The sequence below is a fragment of the Castor canadensis genome, chromosome 12 (genome assembly GCF_047511655.1).
Source record: "Castor canadensis chromosome 12, mCasCan1.hap1v2, whole genome shotgun sequence".
Classification (NCBI taxonomy): Eukaryota; Metazoa; Chordata; class Mammalia; order Rodentia; family Castoridae; genus Castor; species Castor canadensis.
Genome location: NC_133397.1, coordinates 80,569,663 through 80,592,747, shown reverse-complemented (window position 1 = coordinate 80,592,747; position 23,085 = coordinate 80,569,663). Strand labels below are relative to the sequence as shown.

At 43.3% G+C, this 23,085-nt stretch overlaps 1 protein-coding gene and 2 non-coding genes across 10 annotated transcripts in view; 1 reads left to right on the top strand and 2 right to left on the bottom strand.

Annotated features, from left to right (window-relative positions):
• Positions 1–135: 135 nt before the first annotated feature.
• Positions 136–23,085, bottom strand: part of Kansl3 (KAT8 regulatory NSL complex subunit 3) — a 57,218-nt gene continuing 34,268 nt past the window's right edge. For 7 of the 8 annotated variants that reach the window (XR_012439808.1, XM_074050215.1, XM_020158646.2 and 4 more), the window contains one exon: positions 136–21,936. Coding sequence is in view for 6 of the 8 variants with exons in the window: in XM_074050215.1 (XP_073906316.1) it covers positions 21,916–21,936 (21 nt within the window). In the remaining 2 variants the exon portion in view is untranslated. The remainder of the gene's footprint in view (positions 21,937–23,085) is intronic. The other variant, XR_002212052.2, reaches the window with a different exon arrangement.
• LOC141415308 (small nucleolar RNA SNORA33) lies at positions 5,321–5,432 on the bottom strand. The gene has a single exon (XR_012440285.1). It is a non-coding gene; the product is annotated as a small nucleolar RNA SNORA33 (small nucleolar RNA).
• On the top strand, positions 5,757–5,868 carry LOC141415309 (small nucleolar RNA SNORA33). Its single transcript, XR_012440286.1, has one exon. It is a non-coding gene; the product is annotated as a small nucleolar RNA SNORA33 (small nucleolar RNA).

Genomic DNA, 23,085 nt, shown 5'->3' with positions numbered 1-23,085 from the left:
AAAAAAAAAAAAAATATATATATATATATAATTGACACACACTTAAATATTGAATTTCACAGAAAAAATGGATATTGGGTTTTTCTTGATTAATCAGAATTTCTGACGACATGGGGCCATTTTTCTGAAGCCAAGTAGTGGTTGTTGTCCCATGGACAGGGCAACCCATCTGTTCACCACAGCCCCTATTGTCCTAACCCTGAAGAGGCCGGCCCTACACTAGCTGTGGGCCCAGCCATTCAAGACGGAGTCCTGACACTGCCTAGACGCTAGGTGGCAGCTGCTGTTCTTCATAGTCATAAGATGGGCCAAGGCCAGTTTCCTAACCAAATGACTCCAAGAATGTTGAGAATTGCACTGTTCAACACTCTGAAGGCTTTCCAGACTGGAGGACAGAGCAGCCACTGGGAAATCACTGGGTCAGCAGGGCAGGCAGGGGCAGACAGGTGGACAGGCTCCCATTTTCCCTTCCTCAGAGGTCTGAGTGGCTTCTGTCCTGGGCTGTGTCTGCACATCTGTACAATACTCAAGGTGGTTTGTATGCTGTCCCAGAGTGCGATGCCAGTCTAAAGAATGGCAAAGGGCAAGGGACTGCTGAACACCTCCCCATGTTGCTAGGGCAGCCCTGCCTTCCCAGCTCCTCAGGGACCCCAGCTACTTCTGGAAAGCCAGTATCACCTGCCCCAGCAAGGGCCTTTCCACCCTTCCCCAGCCCTGTCTGTGGAGCACCCATGGGGAGGAGAGGAGCTGGGTGCTGGGACAGTAGAGAGACAGGGCTCCCGGGCAAGGGATCTTGAAAGAGTGACTGCTTCCCACCCATACGCCTTCCTAGAGGCTCTTGTCCACCTAAGGGGTTCTTGGCTTGAAGTCAGACACGGACCTTGAGACCCACTTCCACATAGTTCACTCCATCAGTGACAGTTCTCAGGCCCTTTACTTTCAAGCAACAGAAACAGAGGCCAACCCTGGGAGGAAAGAGCCCGAGCAGCTCACAGAAAGCAGGGAGACCTGAGCACCAGGCTGTGGCAGGGTTCTGGGGCACTGCCATGGGTGACCTGGAACCAGCTCCTCTGGCCCACAGAAGACCATGGTCATCTCTTCTTGATCTGTATTCCATGACACCATGCTGCAGCCTGAACTAAACAAAGTCAGGAGTATCTACCTGCCTGAAAAATCAGCAGTGTGCTGAATGTGATTGTGCATGCCTGTAATCCTGGCTACTTGGGAGGCAGAACTAAGAGGATCACAACCTGATGCCAGCCTAGGCAAAAGTTCAAGACCCTATCTGAAAAACAAATGAAAAAGCAAAAGAGCTGGGGATATAGCTCAAGTAGTCAAGCACTTGACTAGCAAGTGCAAGGTACTGAGTTCAAACTCCAATATCCAACCCCCCCAAAAAATCAGCAAATGAGTTCCCCCCTCCTGGTCCCAGCCCCACTCAGCATCAGGCCACTGGCTCCACCCACTTTCCCTCTCATGAGTTTCAGTTCCAGGATGAACTTTTAGAAAGAAGCTGACCTTGCCTCCTGTGCCTCCCTGTGCTCCCGGGTACCCATTAGCTCAGAGGAAGTGTGTCTGCCAGGTAGACCAGAACACTGGGTGACTCCAGGTGCACCCACCTTCTCTGGTCTCATCTTTAATATGGAAGTGAATCATTTAACCTCAGAGTTGTGGGTATTTAGTGAAAGTGCTTTGTAAACTAAAGTTCTGATTAATGTGAGTCATCACCTCCTTCCCTGCCCACGGTTCAGCTCAGCCAGCCTGACCACTCCCTACCCTGCCCTTTACCTTACCGCTTTTGAAATTCCTGCATGAGTTCTAACCGCTGCCCTTCTGGCTTGGCTTCTGAGTCACAGTTACCCTGACCTTTGGATCCTGGCTGTGTCTGGGTCAAGAATGGCAAGTCAGTTTTCCCCGCGTACCAACTCTGACTAACTGATCATAGTCGTCTGCAGCTGCACGTTGACGCAGTGTGGCACAATTGATTAGTAATGTCTGCTACGGCCCGAGGAAGCGGAGTGGAGGTTCTCCTGTCACATAGGCACCATCTCTGTCTGTATGCCGTGATCTAACCAGTGCATGATGACGGGCTGTCTAATGAAGGTTCTTGACTTAACTGCCACGTCTCAGCCGCAGATTCAGTGCCTGGGTTTCCTCCCACATGATCAAGGGCTGCCAGGAAGCCAGGCTTGGGCTGGGAGCCCATCCTAGAAGCCTGGGTTGGACATCCCTTGCTCATGAGCTGTAGAACTTGATGTCTAGATAGTAATCAGGGAGGCAGCATCTTGGGGGAGAGAAGTCCAGGTGAGCCATTCAAAAGAAGAGAAAAGAAAAGGAAGTGGAAGGGGGAAGAGAGAGAGGGAGGGAGGGAGGGCAAGCCGTAACTGTGATCCACACTAATCTATGGAAGTGGAACTTCCAGTGTCATTTGTAGAGTAACTGAGTGTTCTGATGTGGGGTGTGGGCCTGAAGTATGGAGATAACTTTTAAATGATAAATTTAAAAAATCATTTCAAAGTCCCGCTCTGCTCAGTTCAGTTTCCTGCATAAACCTGCATACAACGCAACATTGCCCTTAAGTTCAAACCCAAATATGTCTCAGTCTTGAAGATTTTTCATAGGCTCTGCTTCTTTCCTCAGGCTTCTGGCTCCCCTCTCCCTATGGTTCCCCTGTCCTGCAGTCTCTGCCTGGGCTAGGCACTGAGGCATCCCTCCAACTGCTGGCAGGCCAGGCCTCACTTAGTTCTGGAAACACAGCCTTCCACCTGAAAAATATTCTACTTCTTGCATGTTTCCTCCAGCCTCACCCAGGAGTCTCTTCCTCCAGGAAGCCTTCCTGGTTTAGTTTCCCATCTCATGTACTCTCAAAGCACCTAGTGTTTGTACATCCTTCCACTGTGGTCCTATTGTCTGCATTCCTGCCCCACCCAAACTATTGAGGGCAATCTGTGGTCCCTTTTTACCACCAACCCCAGATTATATCTAGCCCCTTATATGACAGAGGTCCTAGACTCACCAAATTATTTGGGTACGTGTGCTCACTGGCCAACATTCAAACACTGGACTGTCCCCAGCTGCTCTGAGTGGTTCTCATTCAAACACTTGATGGTGCTCTGAGTGGTTCCAAGGTCTCTGGCACACAAAGAACCAGAGAGGCTTAGATTGCTGGTGGCCTAGGGAGATCTTTCCAGTAGTGACCTGGCCAGTTCCCCACCTGGCTTTAGAGGAGGGAAAACTCACCCAGGACTCTTCCTGCAAAACTATGGGCCACACCCCCTCCTTCTCTTCCCCTGCACACAATGGAGATGAGACAGGGGCAGTTAGCAAGATTTTATTAAAGTTTCTAGGAAACAGAAAGGCACAACAAAGACACAACTCATAACTGCTTCTGGAAGGTGCTTCTCAACCCCACCTGTGCATCCAGTTCCTGATGCAGGTCCATTCAGAGTCTATACCTCCAGCTGCCTGCAACTCCAGGTGGCTGCACACCCTGAATTTGAGCTGCAGTCACTCACAGCCACTGAGGAAGGAGGAAGCTTTCTGTTACCTTCTTTGAGGCTTTTCTCTAAATCCTTATTTCTAGTCACAGAACAATTTGGGACCTTGTCAGGTTGTTGGCTGACAGGACTGGATGAGTGGTGGAAACTTACAATGATACCTTTGCTCAGAAGCAGCCATCAGCCAAAAATGGTTGGCTTAGGTAGAACTGTGACCTTCCAAAAAAGAGATGTCAAAGTCCTAACCCCTAACGCCTCCAAATATGGCTTTATTCAGAAATAGGGTCATTGTAGGTGTAATTAATTAGAGTGAAGTCATGCTGGATTAGGGGGGCCCCTAATCCTATGTGACTGTGTCCTTGTAAGAAGATGGTCATATAAAGACAGGACTGAAGTGATGTAGCTATAAGCTAAGGAACATCAAAGATTGCCAGGAAACCACTGGAAGCAAGGAGGCAGCAAGGAAGGACTCCCCAGTGGACAGAAGTGTGACCTGATTTGGTCATCTAGTCTCTAGAACTGTTCAGGAGTAAGTAGCCATTGGTTTAGACCTCCCAAATCAAGGTGGTTTGTTACAGTAACCCTAGGAAACAAATGCAGTGGTATTTTCAAAGGGTAAAATGTCTGCCCGAGAACATCACTGTCAAGCATCATCTTTCAGGAGACAAGAAAACTCAGGCAGGCAGGACAATAATACTGGCCACTCGTGTTTATTAGGTACCAACTTTGTTCTAGTCTTGGTGTTATGTGGGTCCCAGGAGTTACTTTTTTTCTCATAACCCCTGTCTCATTCCTGGGTTCCATAGGATGAGGCTAAGGGAGATTAAGTGAGCTGCCCAAGGTCTAAGCAGAGACCAGAGCCAGGACCTGAACCTAGTGCAAAGCACACAGTTTAACCATGATGCCAGAATGCAGGGACTATGAGTGGAGAACAATGATTGAAGAAGCCAGAGGGAACTTTGAGGAGGATCTGGCCACAGATGAAGTCTTTTGCCTCTCTCTGGTTTAAATTGTCAATAAGAAAGAATAAAGAGTCTTAGCTTTTTTTTTTTTTTTTTTTGCAGTGCTGGGGATGGAACCCAGGGTTCATGCTAAGCAAGTGCTCTACCACTGAGCTACAATTGCAGCCCCAAGAACAAAGTTTTAAAAGGAGCCAAATGTGGTAGCAACTACCTATAAACCCAGCATTTGGGAGGCTGAGGCAAGAGGATTGCTTGAGCCCAGGAATTAAGAGACCAGCCTAGGCTGCATAGTGAGAACTTGGTGTACACACACACACACATTGATGGAGAGCCCAGTCACTGAATTAATTCCATTTTGTTTCTGAGTCCATCTTGGTTTTCCCACCTCTCCCCCACCCTTCTGAGCTTTCCTGAGTCTTTCTCCCTTACAGTTACATTGGATCCCAGAAACAATAAGCCTGGTTGGTGAACATCTTAAGAGAAAGGAGCAAAATTTAGGGGGTTCCCTAAGCAACCCACATAGCTCAGCATGCTGATCCTGATAATGAATGGAGGTAATGATCTACCAGACCATGGTCAGACCAAGATGACCTCGACTGCTCCTATGGAAACCCCAATCCCTTGCCTTCATTTCGCTTCCATATATAACACTGAGACTGCTATTAGCACTTAAAGACTGATCTTGGGTCACTAGAACTCTATTCTTCTTGGTGTGATCACACCGTTAATAAAGCTCACTTCTTGTCTTTACTGCCACTTGTTTACTTGACTGGTTTTCCAAGGTGGGCTGGCTGGGCCTAGTCTGTTAGGATTCCCTGGAATCTTTCCTTTGTCCTAACTCTGATGGGTTCTGTTTTTTGTTGTTATAGCCATTTTGATTGTGCTTAAGGCTCGTATCATGGCATTACTATTGCCAGCTTTGTCTAAATTTCTGCACAAACACATTCAGGTAAGCAGATTCAGTGGTTGGCTTTCAGATTGTTCCTGTTGCTTGCATTCAAAGAATTACTACTTTGGACTGGGAGTATAGCTCAGTGGTAGAGTATGTGCTTAGCATGGGTAAGGCCCAGGGTTCAATCCCCAGCACCAAAACAAAACAAAAACCACCAAATAAAGAATACTACTAAGAGCCCATATGAAAAATGATAGTTAACTTCTGGGATAAGATGGCAGATTAGAAGCTTCTGCCAACTGACTTTGTGAATGAGAAGAATCAAAGGAACAAAATAGAGACTATATTCTGGAGAGAGAAAGGGTGGTACCCAACAGTGTGGGTAAGGCCCCTTGGCTGGCTCAAGAGCCAACCACTGAATCTGCTTACCTGAATGTGTTTGTGCAGAAATTTAGGCAAAGCTGGCAATAGTGATGCCATGATACGAGCCTTAAGCAAAATCAAAATGGCTACAACAACAAAAAACAGGACCCATCTGAGAAATTTAAGGTAGAAATAAAAGGAATGTGTGGAAAGAGGTGATGCTTCACAGACTTGAAGGATGAAGGGGTGACCAAGCCTTGGGAAGTACAAGCCAGATCTTCCCATGGGGATCAAAGGGCACAGCTGGTATGAGCCTCTTTTTGTCTGTCTCTCTTTCTCCCCCTGTACCCCAGCATGCTAGGGAAAAGTCATGAGAGAACAGAATGTGAAGGCACCTCTCTGTAAGCTAGAAGAAAGGCCTCACCAGAAGCCCACTGGTCAGCACCTTGATATTGGAAATCCAGTCTACCCCCTGTCTATGGCATGACATGGCTGCCCATATCTGAGTGAGATATGATCTGAGTGAGAACTGAATGAGTAGATCTGAGAGAGACAAGATCTATGGGGAAATCACTGGAAGTACTCCTGGGACAGCCTTTGCTTTTCCCTTCACCCACTGGAGATGCATTCCCAGACAGGCAGAGTGGATCCCCATCCAGGACCTTTGCACATCTGCCCAGTTGTGACCCAGTGACTCTCATGTGCTTCCTGTTTCCCCCTTTGCACAGGAAGGTCTACTGCAGTTGTCCTATGCCTGTCCCAACACAGGTTGGGTGTGTGTGGGGGGCAGCTAATGTTTCCTTTTAGTTTCCAAGTCTTCAGATACAGAGAAACTGTATTTGAGGAATTACTCTCAAGGGGCCTCATCCATGTCTGGTGACATTTGATTTAAATGAGAACATCTAGATCTCAAACTGAAGCTGTTAAGGGTTGAGTCTTTGGGGACTCTTCAAAAAGGGTAAGCATATTCTGTATGTTGGAGTGTGAGAGGCAGAATAATGACCTCTCAGAAAGGTCCACGTCTTAATCCCAGAACCTGTGGATGTATTAGGTGACATGTCAAGAGGGAGTAAGTGGTCAAGGTGAAGTAGTGGTTGTTAACCCGCTGACCTTGAGATGAAGAGATAACCTTATCCTGGATCAGGTAGGTGGACCCAGAGTAAAACAAGGCTCCTGGAAAGAGGAAAAGGGAGGCAGATGAGGGGGAACCAGAGAGGTGGCACTCTAAGGACTTGGCCTGACATTGCTTGCTTTGAAGACAGAGGAAGAGGCCACAAACAAAGGAATGTGGGCAGCCTTTGGAAGCTGGAAAAGTTAAGAAAAAATCCTTCCTGAGACCTCTAAAAGAAACACAGCCCTGAGGATTCCTAGATTCTAGTTCTGTGAAACCCATCTTGGGCTTCTGACTTCCAGAAATATAATAAAGTTGTCTTTTTTTTTTTTTTTGACATGTAGTCCAGGCTGGCCTCAAACTCATTCTGCTGCCTCAACCTCCCAAGGGCTGGAATACATGGTATACCATCATACCTGACAAATCTGTGTTGTTTTAAGCCTCTGAGTTTGTGGCGATTTATAATAGCAGCAACAGAACACTAATATGGAGAGGAATGTAAATAATTGGCCAGAGGGCACACTGTGGTGGTTTAAAATAAGACCACAAATTCATGTACTCCCTTCATGAATTAATTCCTCTCCTCTTGAGTGTTAGTTGGAATTAGTGACTCATCTAAAAAAATAAAGTCAAAGTGATGGTGTGTGACTTCTGATATTAGCTCACAAAAGGAGCAACTTAATGAAGCAGTCCTTGGAAGAGCTTGGGTCAATTCCCCCCATGAAGGCTGCCTCAGAAAGGGTTTACTGACTCAGGGACAACCATGTCCCTTGTTGGCAGCCAGGTCAACAAAAGCCATACCAACAAGTGATTTGGAAATTACTAGAGTGACTTTTTTTCCTTTCTCACCCATTGGAGTGATTGGATAAATGATCTGACTGGTAACTTACGTTACTTAGTAAGTAGTTCTAGAATATACTTGTTTTATTTAGAGAATAAAATGTATACTTTACCTTTACATTATTTATAAGTTACTAAATATTTGACTATCACTCTTTTCCAAACCCCCTGCTTCAATTCCTTTCCTTGCTTTTGGGCACTGTGATCTCTACACAGAGTGCCAGGACAGGCCTCCACAGCTGCTGTGAGCAAGAGAAAGAGAAGCTGCTGCCGCTCATGCTTGTCCATGAGGCAGCACATGGGGTCTTTCCCCTTTGCAGGGAGAAGGGCGTCTGAGGGCAGCCTTCCAAGCAACTTGAGACTTGGGACTGCATGGCTGGCCTATGCCATAGTACCCATCACAGACATGGTGGACCCAGGCCCCTACCCTACACAGTGTCTCCTGTATGTGGCTCCCCGGATGGTGAGAGTGAGCCCTGGCATATTCCAAGTGCAGAAGTCTGAACCAGTAACAAGTCTGGTTTTGTGTAGATTTGCATCAACCTCATTGCAAATTCTTTGCTGTGCTCTCTCCTCACACAGAGGCTCATGCCTGAGCCTCAGTCATAGTGACTAAATACTTTTGACAGCTGGCATGCTTGTGGTAGCAACAGCCAGTCCATGGCCATCACCAGGATGATCCAGTACTATAATGCCCGACTGCTATAGCACAGCACCATCTAACTGGATTAATGATGCTCAATCTGGTCATGACTGCTCCAGAGAGATCCTTCATGTCCTGGAGCATTTCAGATCTTCCCTATAGTCTGAGGGAACTCCCAGAGTCCTCCCCACCATGCATCCCTTTTTGGGTATAGGCCAGACAGGTGCAGTTTCAGCTACTTGCCACTCAGACACCATCAGTCATCTGGGCGTACCTGATGGTGAATGTTCAGGGGTCCCACCACGGACCCAGGCAGCAAAGGCACATCTTTGGAGACAGGATGAGCTTTGTCCTCTGCCAAGACAGTGATGACCATGAGGATTCACTGGGCCTTGCATTGAGCTGGGCTGACTGAGAGGCCCACATAACAACCCCCTGTGGCCAAAACAAGGATGTTGATCTTCCAAGGGCAGAACCTCTCCTTTATCTCTTTTGCCAGGGAATACCTTTAAAGTCAAGGAGCCAAGGCACTCTGGGCTCCCAGCTCACAGTAATAGGAAGGACACTGTCCAGACAGTAAGACAAGCTTAGCGAGGCACCAGTGGCTCATGCCTGCAATCCTAGCTACTGAGGAGGTAGAGATCAGGAGGATTGTGGTTTGAAGACAACCCACGCAAATAATTCCCAAGACTCTAACTCAAGTGGTAAGAAAACCTGCGTAGCAAGAGTGAAGCCCTGAGTTCAAGCCCCAGTGCCGCAAAAATAAATAAGTAAAATAAATAAAGACAAGTTTCTCTGATTTGTAACAAGGGGAGGAAGGCTTGCCAGGCAGTGAAGAATTTGGATCACACAGGCCAGATTTTTCAGAAAATATAGCTGAGTCCATCTACATTCATGAACTGGGACCAAGAAGCAGACCTGACTGGTCTTCCTCACATGTATGCAAACGATGTCTAGGGCACACAGGACCCTTATAGACTTCTTTGACCCATTGCTGGGATTTGTCAAACCTGTGCTTACACAGACAGCAAATAAAAGTCAAAAATGACACAGTAGAATTTGGAGTTCAAGAAAAGAGAAGGAAAAAGGGAGGGAGGAGGGAAAGGGACAGCTGAGCAACATCCTCCCTGGCAGAGCAGCTTCCCTTGATGGGCAGGGGAAGGAAGGTCGCTACCAATGCTCAAGAAGTCTGTCACTGATGGTTACTCAGCACCCTGGGTCCCTCCACTTTGGTCCTCTCCTACATTATGAGTACTATCTTCCCAAGGGATAAGCCAGAAAAAAAAAAAATCACATTCCCAAACTCAGACATGTGACCGAGATGTCACCAATCACCAGGGCAAGAGAGCGACTGTAAGAGCAGGCAACCTTATGGATTTAGTGGTTTACAAAGGTCAGATCCCGTAGGGGAAGACAACAGTACATGTAGCTTGCTACTCTCTCCAGTTTGTCTATTTTGCACTCATCAGTTAGGAATCTCTACGTTCCAGGAGAGAAGAGCTCACTGATACTGTTTTAAAACTGAGTTTTGTTTCCCGGTGTTTGTTTTCATGCTGAAATTTTACAACTGAAACCACAAGCTGTTCGCATGCTTACTTGTCTGGGTGTGTACTATTTCCCTACCTTGGCATGGTTCTATCAAATTAGGTTAACTGGAAATCTCTGAAAGGAGCTCCATTCTGATTGAGATTTATATCAGAAATAAGAGTTTATACAAATTCAGTATTTCTAAAATTCCTTCAAATTAAGGAAATTGAATCTCAAATACTTTGAATGTGAAAGACATTTTATACAAACTAACAATCTTTTAAGAGTTCAACACCGCATAATTTATAGAAATCTTTTGCAAATGAGAGTAATAAAATTAATTAGTTAATTAAATTAATTAAAAATAATTTAATAAATAAAAATAGCTATGTCCTATTTTATTCTGCTTGGGTATGTGTTTCCAAAGCTTACACAATTTTACTGATTGGACAACCTACTGTCATTTCTACTCAGTGTTTAAGGTTATGAAAAATTTAAGTTTGCTTAACCAAACTGAATCATTACTCTAACAAACTTTATTTCAACAGTAATTATGGGGAAGGGAGAGAGGGAAAAGGAGTGGGGGATGGAGGTTGAATATGATCAAAGTATACTATATATGCATGAAAATAGCACGCTGAAACCCATAAAAATTATTTAAAAATGGGGAGAAGGGGAGCTAGGAGAGTAATATAGGAGTGAATTTGATTAAAGTACATTATATGCATGCATGGAAACATCACAATGAAACCCCTTAGTACAATTAATTTACGCTAATTTAAAAACAGTAATTATGTTTTGCCGTATTTCACACTGAAGATATTTCCAGGATCCTTAAAACTCTGGGCTGATGGTGGGGGGTGGTGGGGTGGTAAGGGGGGTTGGTGTAGCTCAGTGGTTGAGCGTACGTTTAGGCACTGGGTTCAATTCCCAGAACCAAAACAAATCAAAATTTTTGAATTAATGGTTATTCACTCAATTCTCAAATCAGTTCTAAGTAAGACAAAATACTGAAACAATCACAAGCATATGTTTTCCTTTGTTTTCCAGTACTGAGGCTTGAACTCAGGGCCTTCACCTTGAGCCACTCTACCAGTCCTATTTTTGTGAAGGGTATTTCCGAGATAGGGTTTGGTGAACTATTCGCCTGGGCTGGCTTTGAACGGCAATCCTCTTGATCTCGGCCTCCTGAATAGCTAGGATACAAGGCGTGTGCCACCAACACCTGGCTTTTTTTTTTTTTTTTTTTAATGGCTAGGGGAGCAGAAGATACTCGAGAAACTTAGGCACAGCTTTATTATTTTTTTTTAAGTTAGTACTGGAGTTTGAACTCAAGGCTTTGCCCATACAAAGCACAAGCACAGTTTTGAGTGTACGTATTTTTGCCTCTTTATGTTACCAAAGACTTCAAGGAAAACCTTAGTCAAGTCCAATTTAACAGAGTTCAACTGAGCTAAGAATTAAGAATGACTCCAGAATCAGGCAGCTCTCAGAATCAGAACAGTCTAAGAGTGCCAGCCTGAAATGCAGTCAGCCAATAATAATGGGCAGCAAACAGAATCGAGGCTGAGATGGCACAGCTGGTTATAAAGGGGTTTTGCCTTATTTTAATAAGCTGGTTGCCTGCCAGTGACTGAAGCTTAGAGGCTAGGAATGAAGCCCAGCTCTTCTTCAACAAGAGCACTCTCACTTGTGGTTCTCAGTTAGTTTACATATGAAATTGGGCTTAAGTACCAGGGCCCCCATGTGGAGAAAGCCTCAGGCCAGTTTTTTTTTTTTGAACTCAGGGCTTCATGCTTGCAAAGCAGGTACTCTACCACTTGAGTCACACCTCCAGTCCATTTTGTCCTAGTTATTTTGGAGATGGAGTCTCATGAATTTATTTACTTAAGTTGACCTGGAACCTGTATCCTTCTGATCTCAGCCTCCCAAGTAGCTAGGATTACAGACCAAATTTAATCTAAATACATATATTGCTCTAAATACAAATATGCTATATGGTTACATATAGCAAACATGTTCATTTTTGCTTCTACAAGAAGTTATACTACAAAGAATGTGTATGGACACAGAAAATTGTAGTTTTGTAGAAGGAATTTTATTTATGTGCTCAAAGCTGGCTAGAGTTTGATGGATTTTGTTTTTTTACAAGTTTCTTTTTCTTTTTTTTATTTTACAAGATTTTTAAAGGGAACTTTAGTATTAAATTACACAGATACAAAACTAGAATATGGCCTTTTCTATGTTAAAATGACATTTGCCTGGGATATGAAAGACCTAAGGTTCTTTATAGTCATGTTGCCTCCTATGTTTACTTTAAAATTGTTTTCAGCCAGACACAGTAGTACATACCTATAATTTCAGTTACTTAGGAGGCTGAGGCAGGAGGATAAAGAGCTTGAGGCTAGTCTGGGCAACTTAGCCAGCCCCTGTCTCAAAAGAAAATAAAAAAAGGGCCAGGTGCAATAGTGCACACCTATAATCCCAGCAGATGGAAAGTTGAGACTGGAGGATCTGGAGTTCAAGGCCAGTCAGGGTTATATTTCAAGACTCTTTCTCAAAAACAAAACAAGACACCACAAAACAAAACAAAACAAAACAAAAATAAAGGGTTGGAGATGTAGCTCAGTAGTTAAGCACTTGCCTAGCATGTAAGAGGCCCTGGGTTCAATTCCCCAAAAAATAAAATCAAAATAGTTTTACTGTCTCTTTAGTTAAATGGGATAGCTAATCCTTTCTCAAGTGAAAACCTCCTAATAGCTTTTGATGTTTTACCCTCCCCAAATCAAATTCTAAAAAGATCTTTTATACTTAAAACTGAGATTTCCCATATAAGGCCTCTGGAAAATCACTTAGCATTTGTCCCTTCAGTGTGTAGAAGGTGCTTATCAAATGTGTTACTACTGAGTTGCATGAAGTTTTGTCACATCAGAAGAGACTATTTACTTATTTGGTAGTACTGGTGATTGAACTCAGGGCCTCTTGCTTGCTAGACAAGTGCTCTACCACTTGACCCACACCCCAATTCCTTTGGCTTTTAGTTTTCTTTTCAGATAGAGTCTCTTGCTAATTTTGCCTGGGCCAGCCCTGGATCCTGACCTTCCTATCTTGCCTTCCCACATAGATGCTTACAGACATGCACCACCACATCTGGTCCAGAAGAGGAACTTTTATTTTGGTAAACTGTTACTGACATAAACTTTTCAGAAATTGGGCTAGGGGTATAGCTCAGTGGTAAAGCATTTGCCTAGAATATATAACGTCCTGAGTTTGATCCTCAGCACCAAAAAAACAACAAAAAAGTAGCTTTTCAGAAACTGTACTCCTGGGGAAGTTCTGAAGAATAGGAACATGGTATAATTTTACTTACCAGAGGCATGGTATTGCCTGCTATGAGACAAAATAGCATAGTGCTTTCAGTTATAATATTAGTTTTTAAAATGTTAATTTGGTTGCAACTTTACCTTTTTTGTTGTTGTTGGATGGTGCTGGAGACCGAACTCAGGACTTGCATGGGATAGGCAAGCACTCTATTGAGCCACACTTCAGTAGCATTTTTGGTTGGGAAAAGGTTGAGACAGTCTACATAGGACAGGTTAGCCTAGAGCTATGTAAACCTCACTGGCCTTGAACTCGAGTTTCTTCTGCCTCAGTCTCCTAAATGCTGGGATGACACCATCACACCTGGCTTTAGTTCTCCAACCCCATCATTTTACAAAATTTGACACAGGGACTCACAATGACTCAAACTTGGCCATCCTCATACCTCACTCTCCTGAGAGCTGGGATTATAGGTGTGTGCCACCACAACTGGCTTAAATTGTTTCTTATTGTTCTTTTATATTGACAATGTCTAACCTTAACTCCTAATATTCATCATATATTTATTCTTGGTCCATTTCTTCCAAAAATTCTACTTCAAAAATTTACACTGTCTGGCACTGCATTTCTTTTTTGAGATGATTATTTGTTTAAATGTTTACTTATTGGGGGGGTATCAAGGAAGAAAAGGGGAAACCCCAAACTTTTATTCCAAGGATAATTTTATAAAGACATAAATGAGAGCCCCAACCCTTATCCTCACTGTGTCATTAGAGACCTTGTGATTAGCCTGGATACCCACCCTCACTTGGCAGCAACAAGTACACCTGTGTCTCAGCTGAGGTTGTCAGTAAAAGCCAAGACCACTGCCCAGAGTGACAAGGCCACACAACCCACACAGTGCCTGCTGAGGGCATGTGAGGATGACTTCCCATTACAGCCAGGCTGGTATCACTGGAGACCCACTGAGGAGCCCAAATTCTCATCTCCACTGGGAGTAAAGAAGAGTTTCCACCCCATCCCAGAGACAATTAGGACAATCAGAGCCAATTAGGGATCCTAGACTCCCACACACCTGCTAGTTAGAAAGCAGCTCCCCCTTTACCCTGCCAGCACAGTGCCAGATTAAACAGAAGATTTCATTAGGATGCAGAGTTTCAGAGATTATATCCTAAACTTCCAGATTTCATTCAATACCACTCAGAACCTATCAAGGACTGAAAACATCTCAATCTGAATGAGAAAACAATCAACAGATGCCAATATCAAGATGACACAACTATAAGTACTGTCTGACAAGGATTTTCAAGCAACCATCATAAAAATGGGCTGGGGATGTAGCTCAGTGGTACAATGCTTGCCTAGCATGCACAAGGCGCTGGATATAATCTTCAGCACAATAAACAAACAAATATTTCAATGAGCAATTACCAACACACTTGAGACAAATGATAAAACAAATTCTCAGAAAAGGAACAGAAGATATAAAGAACAAAACAAAGCTTTGTGCTGATGGCTCCTGCCTGTAATCCTACTGAGGCAGAGATCAGGAGGATCAGTGTTTGAGGCCAGCCCAGGCAAACAGTTCATAAGACCCTATGTCAAAAATACCTAACACACACACACATACACAAAGGGGCTAGTGGAGTGGCTCAAGCAGTACAGCACCTGCCTAGCAAGCATGAGGCCTTGAGTTCAAACCCCAGTACCACCAAAATAACAAAAGCTGGGGTTTGAACTTAGGGACTGGTCAACCTGCTGGGTAGGTGCTCAACCACTTGAGCCACACCCCAGCCCAACACAAAATAGAAACGTTAGAAGTGAAAAATAGAGTAACTTAGATGAAAAATAGAGGAACTTAGATGAAGAACCCAGAATGAAGAGAACAGAGGAAATAATCAGTAACCAGAAGACAAAACTACAGAAACTGCCCAGTATGAACATCAGCAACATGAGGATCAGGAAAGAATCAAACAAACAAACAAACAAAAAAGAGGACTCAGCCTCTCTACTCTAAAGATCCAAGTCATACCATTTTGGTCCTAATGAAGAGCAGAAAAAGGATAGGGCTGAAAAAAGGATTGAAAATTCTCCAAATTTGGTAAAAAGGCATAAGTCTATGGATTCATGAAGCCTAGTGGACCCTAAAAAGGATAAACCCAAAGAAATGCATTCCAAGACACATAACAGTCAAATGTGAAAACTAAAGACAGAAAAATATTGATAGTGCAGAGGGAGAAATACCTTACCCATAAGGAAAAACAAGCTGAATGACAGAAAGTTCCTCATCAGAAACCAAAGAATATTTTTTAAATGCTTAAAGAATGGTAACTCAAGAATTCTAGCTGGTGGAATAGTTAAGCTATACAGCACTTGCCTAGGAAGTGTGAAGCTCTGAGTTCAAACTCCAGTACCACCAAAAAGAAAAAAAAAAATATTGGGAGGGCGGATAAAGGAGAATGATGAAGGGGGTGAATTAAACTATGATATACTGTAGGAACTTTGGTAAATGTCACAATATACCCCCAGGACAACAATTAAAAAAACGAATTCTCTATTCAACAAAAAATACTGTTTAGTAACAAAGGGAAATCAAGATATTCTCAAAGGAAAATTAAAATAATTTGTTGCCAGCTGACCTTTAGTGGAACAACTGAAGGCAATTCTCTAGGGCTTGGCCCATCCTGTAATCCTAGTTACTAGGAAGGTGGAGATTCAGGAGGATCGCAGTCCAGAGCCAGCCCAGGCAAACAGTTAAGTTAGTAGAGACCCCATCTCAACCAATAAAATGCTAGGTGTAGAGCTGGGAGTCTGGCTCAAGTGGTGGATATAATGGTAACACGCCTGTCTACCAAGTGAAAAACCTGGATTCAAACCCAAGTATGACAAAAGAAAAAAAAGCTGTATGTGGTGACCTGTGCCTGTCATCCTAAAGAGGATCATGGTCTAGGCTGCTCAGGGCATAAAAGCGAGACTCTATTAGAAAAGTAACTAAAGCAAAAAGAGCTGGTAACATGGGTCAAGTACTAAATAAAGTGCCTGCCTAGCAAGTGCCAGCCCGAGTTAAACCCCAGTTCTGCCAAAAAGAAAAGAAATCTTGGAACATCGATAAGAAAGAATAGAAAAGGTACAAATACAGATAACTACAATAGATTCTCTCTCGAGTTTTCTAAATTATATTTTAAGCAAAATTTATCACACTGCTTTACATGGTTCTCAATCATATTAGCAGGGGAAAGGATTATGTGCAGACCAAATAGACTGTGTTAAGTGAGACATAAGACTAAGGGTGTAGCTCAGTGGCACAGTGTAGACTTAGAATGTGCAAGGCCCTAGGTTTGATGCCCAGCACCACAAAAAGCAGTAACTAGAAAGTAAGGTATATATAGTATAATACTTTAGAGCAATCATTGACAAAAACTGTATACGGAGATACTCAAAAACACTACGAACAAATAAAAATTGCACTCTAAAACATTATTCAAGTAACCCATGAAGGCAGGAAAACAAAACACAGAAATAAAGAACAGAAAACAAAAACCAAAATGACAGACCTACATCTTAACATATGTATAATTACAAGTAATGAAAGCAGTCTAAAAACACCAATTAAGGGATTGAAAGAGAAAAAAATCACATGCTAAATGCTGTTTGTCTATAAGACACTCACTTTCAATATAATGATAAAAGTAGGTTGAAAGCAAAGAACAAAATATACCATACAAACATTAATCAAAAGAAAGCAAGAGGGGCTGGGTGTAAATCAATGGTAGAGTGTTTAGTGTGCATGAGATCCTGGGCTTGGTTCCCAACATAAAAAAAAAAGAAGAAAAAAAGGAAAGGAGAAAAGGAGGAAGGGAGGAAGGAAGATGTGTATGTACCAAATGACAGAAGTGCAAAGTACATGATGAAAAACTGATAGACTTGATGAGATATAGACAATTTCACAATTATGGTTGGAAATTTCAACATCACTCTAACAATTTGAAAAAAAGTCAACAAGGGTATGCTAAGAACTTGACAATAATATCAACTGATATAATTTTATCACTATTTACAGAATACTTCATACAACAACAGAATAAACATCCTTTTCAAGTCTCCACAGATCATATACCAAGATAAGACTACCATATTCTGGGGACCATAAACAAACCTCAACAAATTATTAAAATAATTACACATCTATTAAACAGGCTAAATAAAAATCAGAGACGATAGTGAATGATGGAAAGGATAAAGACAATCTAGCTCTCTCATACATTGCTGAGGAGAATGTAAAATGGTTAGCACTATTCTAGAAAAAACTGAAAACTTACCATAAGACCCAATAATCACACTACTTGGCATTTATCTCCAAGAAATGAAAATGAGCATTCACACAAACACCTGAATATAATTAGTCACAGCAGCTGGAAGCCATCAAGCTGTTCCCTCAATAGGTGAATAGTTATATAAACTATAGCTTATCCACACCATGAACACCACTCAGCAATAAAAGGAGTGAATTATTGTCTATCCACACCACTTGGATGAACATCAAGGAAATGATAGTGGAAAAAAAAAATCTCAAATGTCATGTACTGTAGGAATATATTTATATATAATTGTAGTTATAGAGATGCAGAAGAGATCAGTAGTTGCTGTGGGTTATGAATGGGGGATGGGATGAGAGTAATCATCAAGGGGTAGCAGAAGGAAGATCCCTGTGCTGACAGAACAGTTCTGTGTCTTGATTGTGGTTGCAGGGATACACTGACATTGTAACAAGGACAGTTGTTTAATTTTGATGCCATACTATAGTTATTTGAGATGAAAGCACTGGAGGAAAGTTGGTGAGGCTATATGAGGCCTCTCTATATTATCATTACAAGTTAGAAACACACACTATCTTAATAGTCTAAAAATAATTTATAGTTTTTTCTTTTAAATCCCTTTACTTCTTAAAGGTAATACGAACCACATCCTTCATCTTCTGGGCACTATCACTGGATGGGGTGGGAAAGGATAAGAACAACTAGCTCCTAAGTGGACCCAGGCCAACCAGGCCCTGCCTTTAGAAGCTGAACTGAGAGACCTGGCATCCACAAAGGGCTCTGCACTGAAGAAGAGTCGTTTAACAACAGGAACAAAATTATTCCTTGCCAAGTACAAGTCACTGGAAGCCATGAGGCAAACAGCAAACAGTTATCTATCTGTAAGAATGCCTACTGAGAGAATATTCTTTCTGTTTTAGTGGTGAATGGGTTTCTGCTTTTTGCAACTATCAGTCCTGACTATATATGTTTAAAAAAAGGAGATGAGGGCTAGGGGAGTGGCTCAAATGGTAGAGCATTGCCTACCTAACGCAAGGCCCTGAGTTCAAACCCCAGTACCTACCAAAAAAAAAAAAAAAAAAAAAAGATTTAGCTGGCATTTAAACAGCTAATCCTCATCTTTCTTCAACTGACTCACCCAAGTTAGTGAGATTAGGGGCTGAAAGGGAGGGAAATAGTACACTGAGGCTCTACTAAGGATGGTTATGAGATGAATTCTATAGCACCTGCACTAGAGGTGACAATGCCAAGGTACACACTAGGAATTTAAGGATTAGAAGGAAGGTCCTCTTGGATACAAGTTCACAAGTAACCTGAAAGCTGAAATTCAGTCTAAGTTATTTATTGGAATGGGAGATAAAAAATATGTAAAGAGATAATGATCTCTTAAGACCAAGAACCCATCAAGAGCTCCACCTGCTCAGCATCAATCACAACTAGTCAGGTAGGAAGTTAATTTAAAAAGGTTACATGCAGACCAAGTCAACATCTTTTCACCTTGTGGGCTAATTTCCACTTCTGGTGTTCCATCTCAGAACCCCACCACAGTGCAGAGTAGAACAAGTGTCAGGCTGCCTGGGCTCTAGTACATTTTTCCACCACTGCCTGCTATGACTGCTCTATGCCTATTTCTTCACCAATAAAAAGGGAATTACAGTATCTACCTCATAGCAACTAATGTTAGCAAGATAATCACTGGCATCATAACTATCTACGCCATTGTGGTCCAGTCCATTGTGGTCTGGTTATTTTGTTCTTTTTATTCTTTATTTTGGCGGTACTGGGGTTTGAACTCAGGGCTTCATGCTTTCTAAGCAGGTGCTCTATCACTTGAGCCACTCCACCAGCTCTGTTCTGGTTATTTTGGAGATGGGGGTCTTGTAAACTATTTGCCTGGGCCGGCCTCGAATCATGATCCTCCTGATTTCAGCCTCCCAAGTAGCCAGGATTATAGGCTTAAACCACTGGGCACACCTGGCTACAACTATTTCTTTTATTGTACGGGATTTGAACTCAGGATCTCATGCTTGCTAGGCAAGGCTCTATCACTTGAGCCATGCATCCAAGTCCATTTTGGTTTTGATTTGTTTTTCAGATAGGGTCTGGCCACAGACCATGACCCTCATACCTCCACCTCTCAAGTAGCTGGGATTACAGATGTGAGCCACCATGCCTGACCCCAGCATCACCACTTTATGTTAGCTTTGTTTTCTCTGTCCACTTTACTCAGTGGTTCCCAGAATATACATGCCAAGTCAAATGAAAATCAGCTGCAGCAATCCAAAGGTTGATTTTTTTTTTAATTGTTTTTGCTAATACAACAGAACCATCATAGCAGCTCAGCTCTACAACCCATTGATCCCAAGACTGTTCTGGTGAGAGGATTAAGAGTGGACAGAAAGTCTTTGCCCCCCTTCTGTCTTCCACAGGACACAAACATGCATCTGTCATCAAGAATTTAAAGCCTTCTTGATCCTTCTATGATGTCACCAAGAGTATTGCCTTCTGAGGTTAGGCTTCTAGGTCTGCTATGAGATAGTTAGGGTAAGGCTTCCTTTCACATTTCAAGAACTGTGATTTGAGATAGGACCTGAGCATGTGACTTTACAGACTCCAACTACTTCCTGTTAGTCCTTCCAAAGTGAATATCGAAGCTACCATTCCCCAGTTTTGGAGTTCTTCAAAGTGTCACCCTCAGAAGTTATTCATGGGACACACACAGGATTTATCACAAAGGCAGGATAAAGTGTGAGTTCTTCTTTGGTCCCAGCACTTGGGAGGCAGCATCTTTCAGAAGCAGCTCCTTCAACATTGTTTAGAATGTTGAAGTCATGAAGGGTTGTTCAGGCCCTCTGCCTGAAAAGCTTCGCAGAGGGCGCTTCCTAAAAGTTTCATAGAGCCCCATAATGTTACTATCCTTTGCTCTTTAGTGTTATGATCCTACCTGTAAAGTTACCAAACCTTTGAGCCCTGGATGCCTCTTTCAGATTTCATATCTTCTCAAATTCACTAAATGCCTTCTGAATTTCAGAATGCAGTTACCTACCACCTGATGCAAAACTGCAGTCTTATTCTACATAAATCACCAAGCAGCTCTGCAGGAGGCAGAGAGGGACAGCATGGGGTGTGGAGAACCCAATCCATTCCTATCACATGCATCCCCCTGACCTGCCTTGTAAGAGACTCAAACACCCTGTGATCCCTCTTGACTCCACTGTGGGTCAGGACTCTGAACCAAACAGTCTCACTTCAGTTGCCTTATTTTTTACCTTGACTAGAAATGATCTAAGTATGGAAGGGAAGGGAGCCTGCTCTGGGACACAGTTTCAAAGCCAAACCCCAAACTATCTTTGCACACAAATATTGTGAAGAGATAAGCTCAGTGTCCACTTCTCCCATGACCTTCAGGGTTCAGGCTGGCACCTTGAGCTCTGCACAGTAGAGTCACTGCCAACAACTTTCCCACTTCTAAGGAGGAACACAAAAAGGAGTGTGGAATAGAAACTGATGCATAACTTTCATCATTCTAATGCCCCAAGCTTCCTGGGACAGCCAAGATCTCACCTTAACTGATTGTCCCTGCTTCACCTCCAGCACTGGAGACGGGACATATAGCTGCATCTTCAGGGTGCTGGAGGCAGGCGCTGTGGCAGGAGAGGCAGTGAACAAGGGTCAAAGCTTTGTCAGGTTACCTCATCCAGACCCTTTGATCCAATCATCCCATTTCTGAGAACTGATTCCAAAGTAACTCTCAATAGAGACTGGCGTTTTCCTCTCATTTGGCAAATTCCACCTCTCATTTCCAGCTAATGACTAGGTCCTCAAGTGCTAGATCCACAGCTCCAAGCCTAAACCATGCTACAGGGTTCATGGGCACATCCCGCCAGTCACTTTCTTTGCTGCTCCATTCCTCATCTTCAGCCTTTCTGGGTCTGCGGGATTTCTGGAGACAAGAACTGCACAAAGCATGGTGAAAAAGAGAAAGGGGACAGCTTCCACTTCCTGGTGATCATTGCTTCCCACATCCTAGAGTTTCAATGGGCTGAAAGATGATGGCTCAGTTCTTTGCCTTTATCATAAACTGCTGAATGGTGGAAGTTCCCAGCAGGCTATTTAAACGTAGTGAGCAGTCCCATACTGACACTTGAGCCAAGTATCACACCAGTGTGGGACAGAAGTGTCTCTGAGTCACACGTGGTCAGCTCTGCTGAGGGTGGAGATCCTGGACACCAGACTTGCAGATCCTGGAGGACAGTGTCCTCCATGTTGGAACTGTTATCACCTGGCCTAATGGTTTCTTGTGTGTCTGAAGCCAGTTGGTAGGGAGGCAAAAATGACTGATTTAAACAGGTCTTTTGATATTCGGACAGCTCAGCAGGACTGCACAGGGCTCTCTGGAGGCAGCTATCACCAACCTGGTAAGGAGGAAATATGGCCGAATCTTCAGGGTGCTGGAGGCAGGCGCTGTGGCAGAAGAGGCAGTGAACAAGGGTTAAAGCTTTGCCAGATTACCACATCCAGACCCTCTGACCCAATCTGTCCACTACTGAGAACTAAATGCAATGTAACTCTCAACTGGAAGAAACTGGATGCACAAGAACATGTGCTTTGGCAGCCACACGAACAGAATATGGACTCTGGAGTGAGGCTCGCCTAGCCACTACTAGACAAGTAGCTCACTGGCTCACAGGCTCTGTAAATCTCCTTTTCCTTGCCTGTAAGACAGATGACAGCACCTACTTCCCAGATCACTGTGAGGATTAAGTGAGATAATCCATGTAGACCACCTAAGATATAGCATGTGCTCAATCACAAATGTCAGCTATTATTATTTATCATGCATGAGGACAAAAATGGAATGTAGAGAAAAGGAAACAAGTGATCTTAAGGGTGACAGAATTGAAGAGAAGAGTCCATGACTATTCTGACAATATCATTTTTTTGGTCTTGGACATTTTGCAGGTGTGTGAAGGATGCCATAGTGGTTGAACTCTGAAGCTTAGGAAAAAAGAAGCAAAACAGACAATTGGCATTTGTTCCCCAGGTCGTCTACTACTTTTCTTGATTTCACTTGGGAAACTATGGGAATGCAGTAAGAGGAGGAAGATGGAGGACATGGGAGGGAAGGAATAAAGAAGGGTTTCAACATCAAAACCTCAAAATATCCACCTCCACTGGCTCCCACAGTCCTAAGGCAGGGCTGCACACTGGTGATCACTGTCCTGATTATGAGTTCCTTGGAGAGTGAGCTCACTTGGCTGGGGGCTCCTGCAAGGCTGCATTGAGGCCCATTGCCATGGCAGCAACTAAATAGGCAGACTCCTAGCCAGTCAAGGTCATGGTGTGGCCAGGACAGAGAGGAAGAACACATCTTGTGATGGGAAGCAAGTAGTCCATTCTTAGGACTCTTGACACAGGGCACAACACAGTTCTCCCCTTCCCCCTTGGTTGTCAAGACAGACAATGGTCCATTCCTATTAAGGAAACGAGGAAACATGTAGCAAGTGCTAATCAGTTCAGAACCTAAACAGTGCTTTCATAGACCTAACAGAAGTCTAGCTAGTGGTTACAATCCTTCCTTTTAAATTAATTCCATCCATAAATATTGTATTA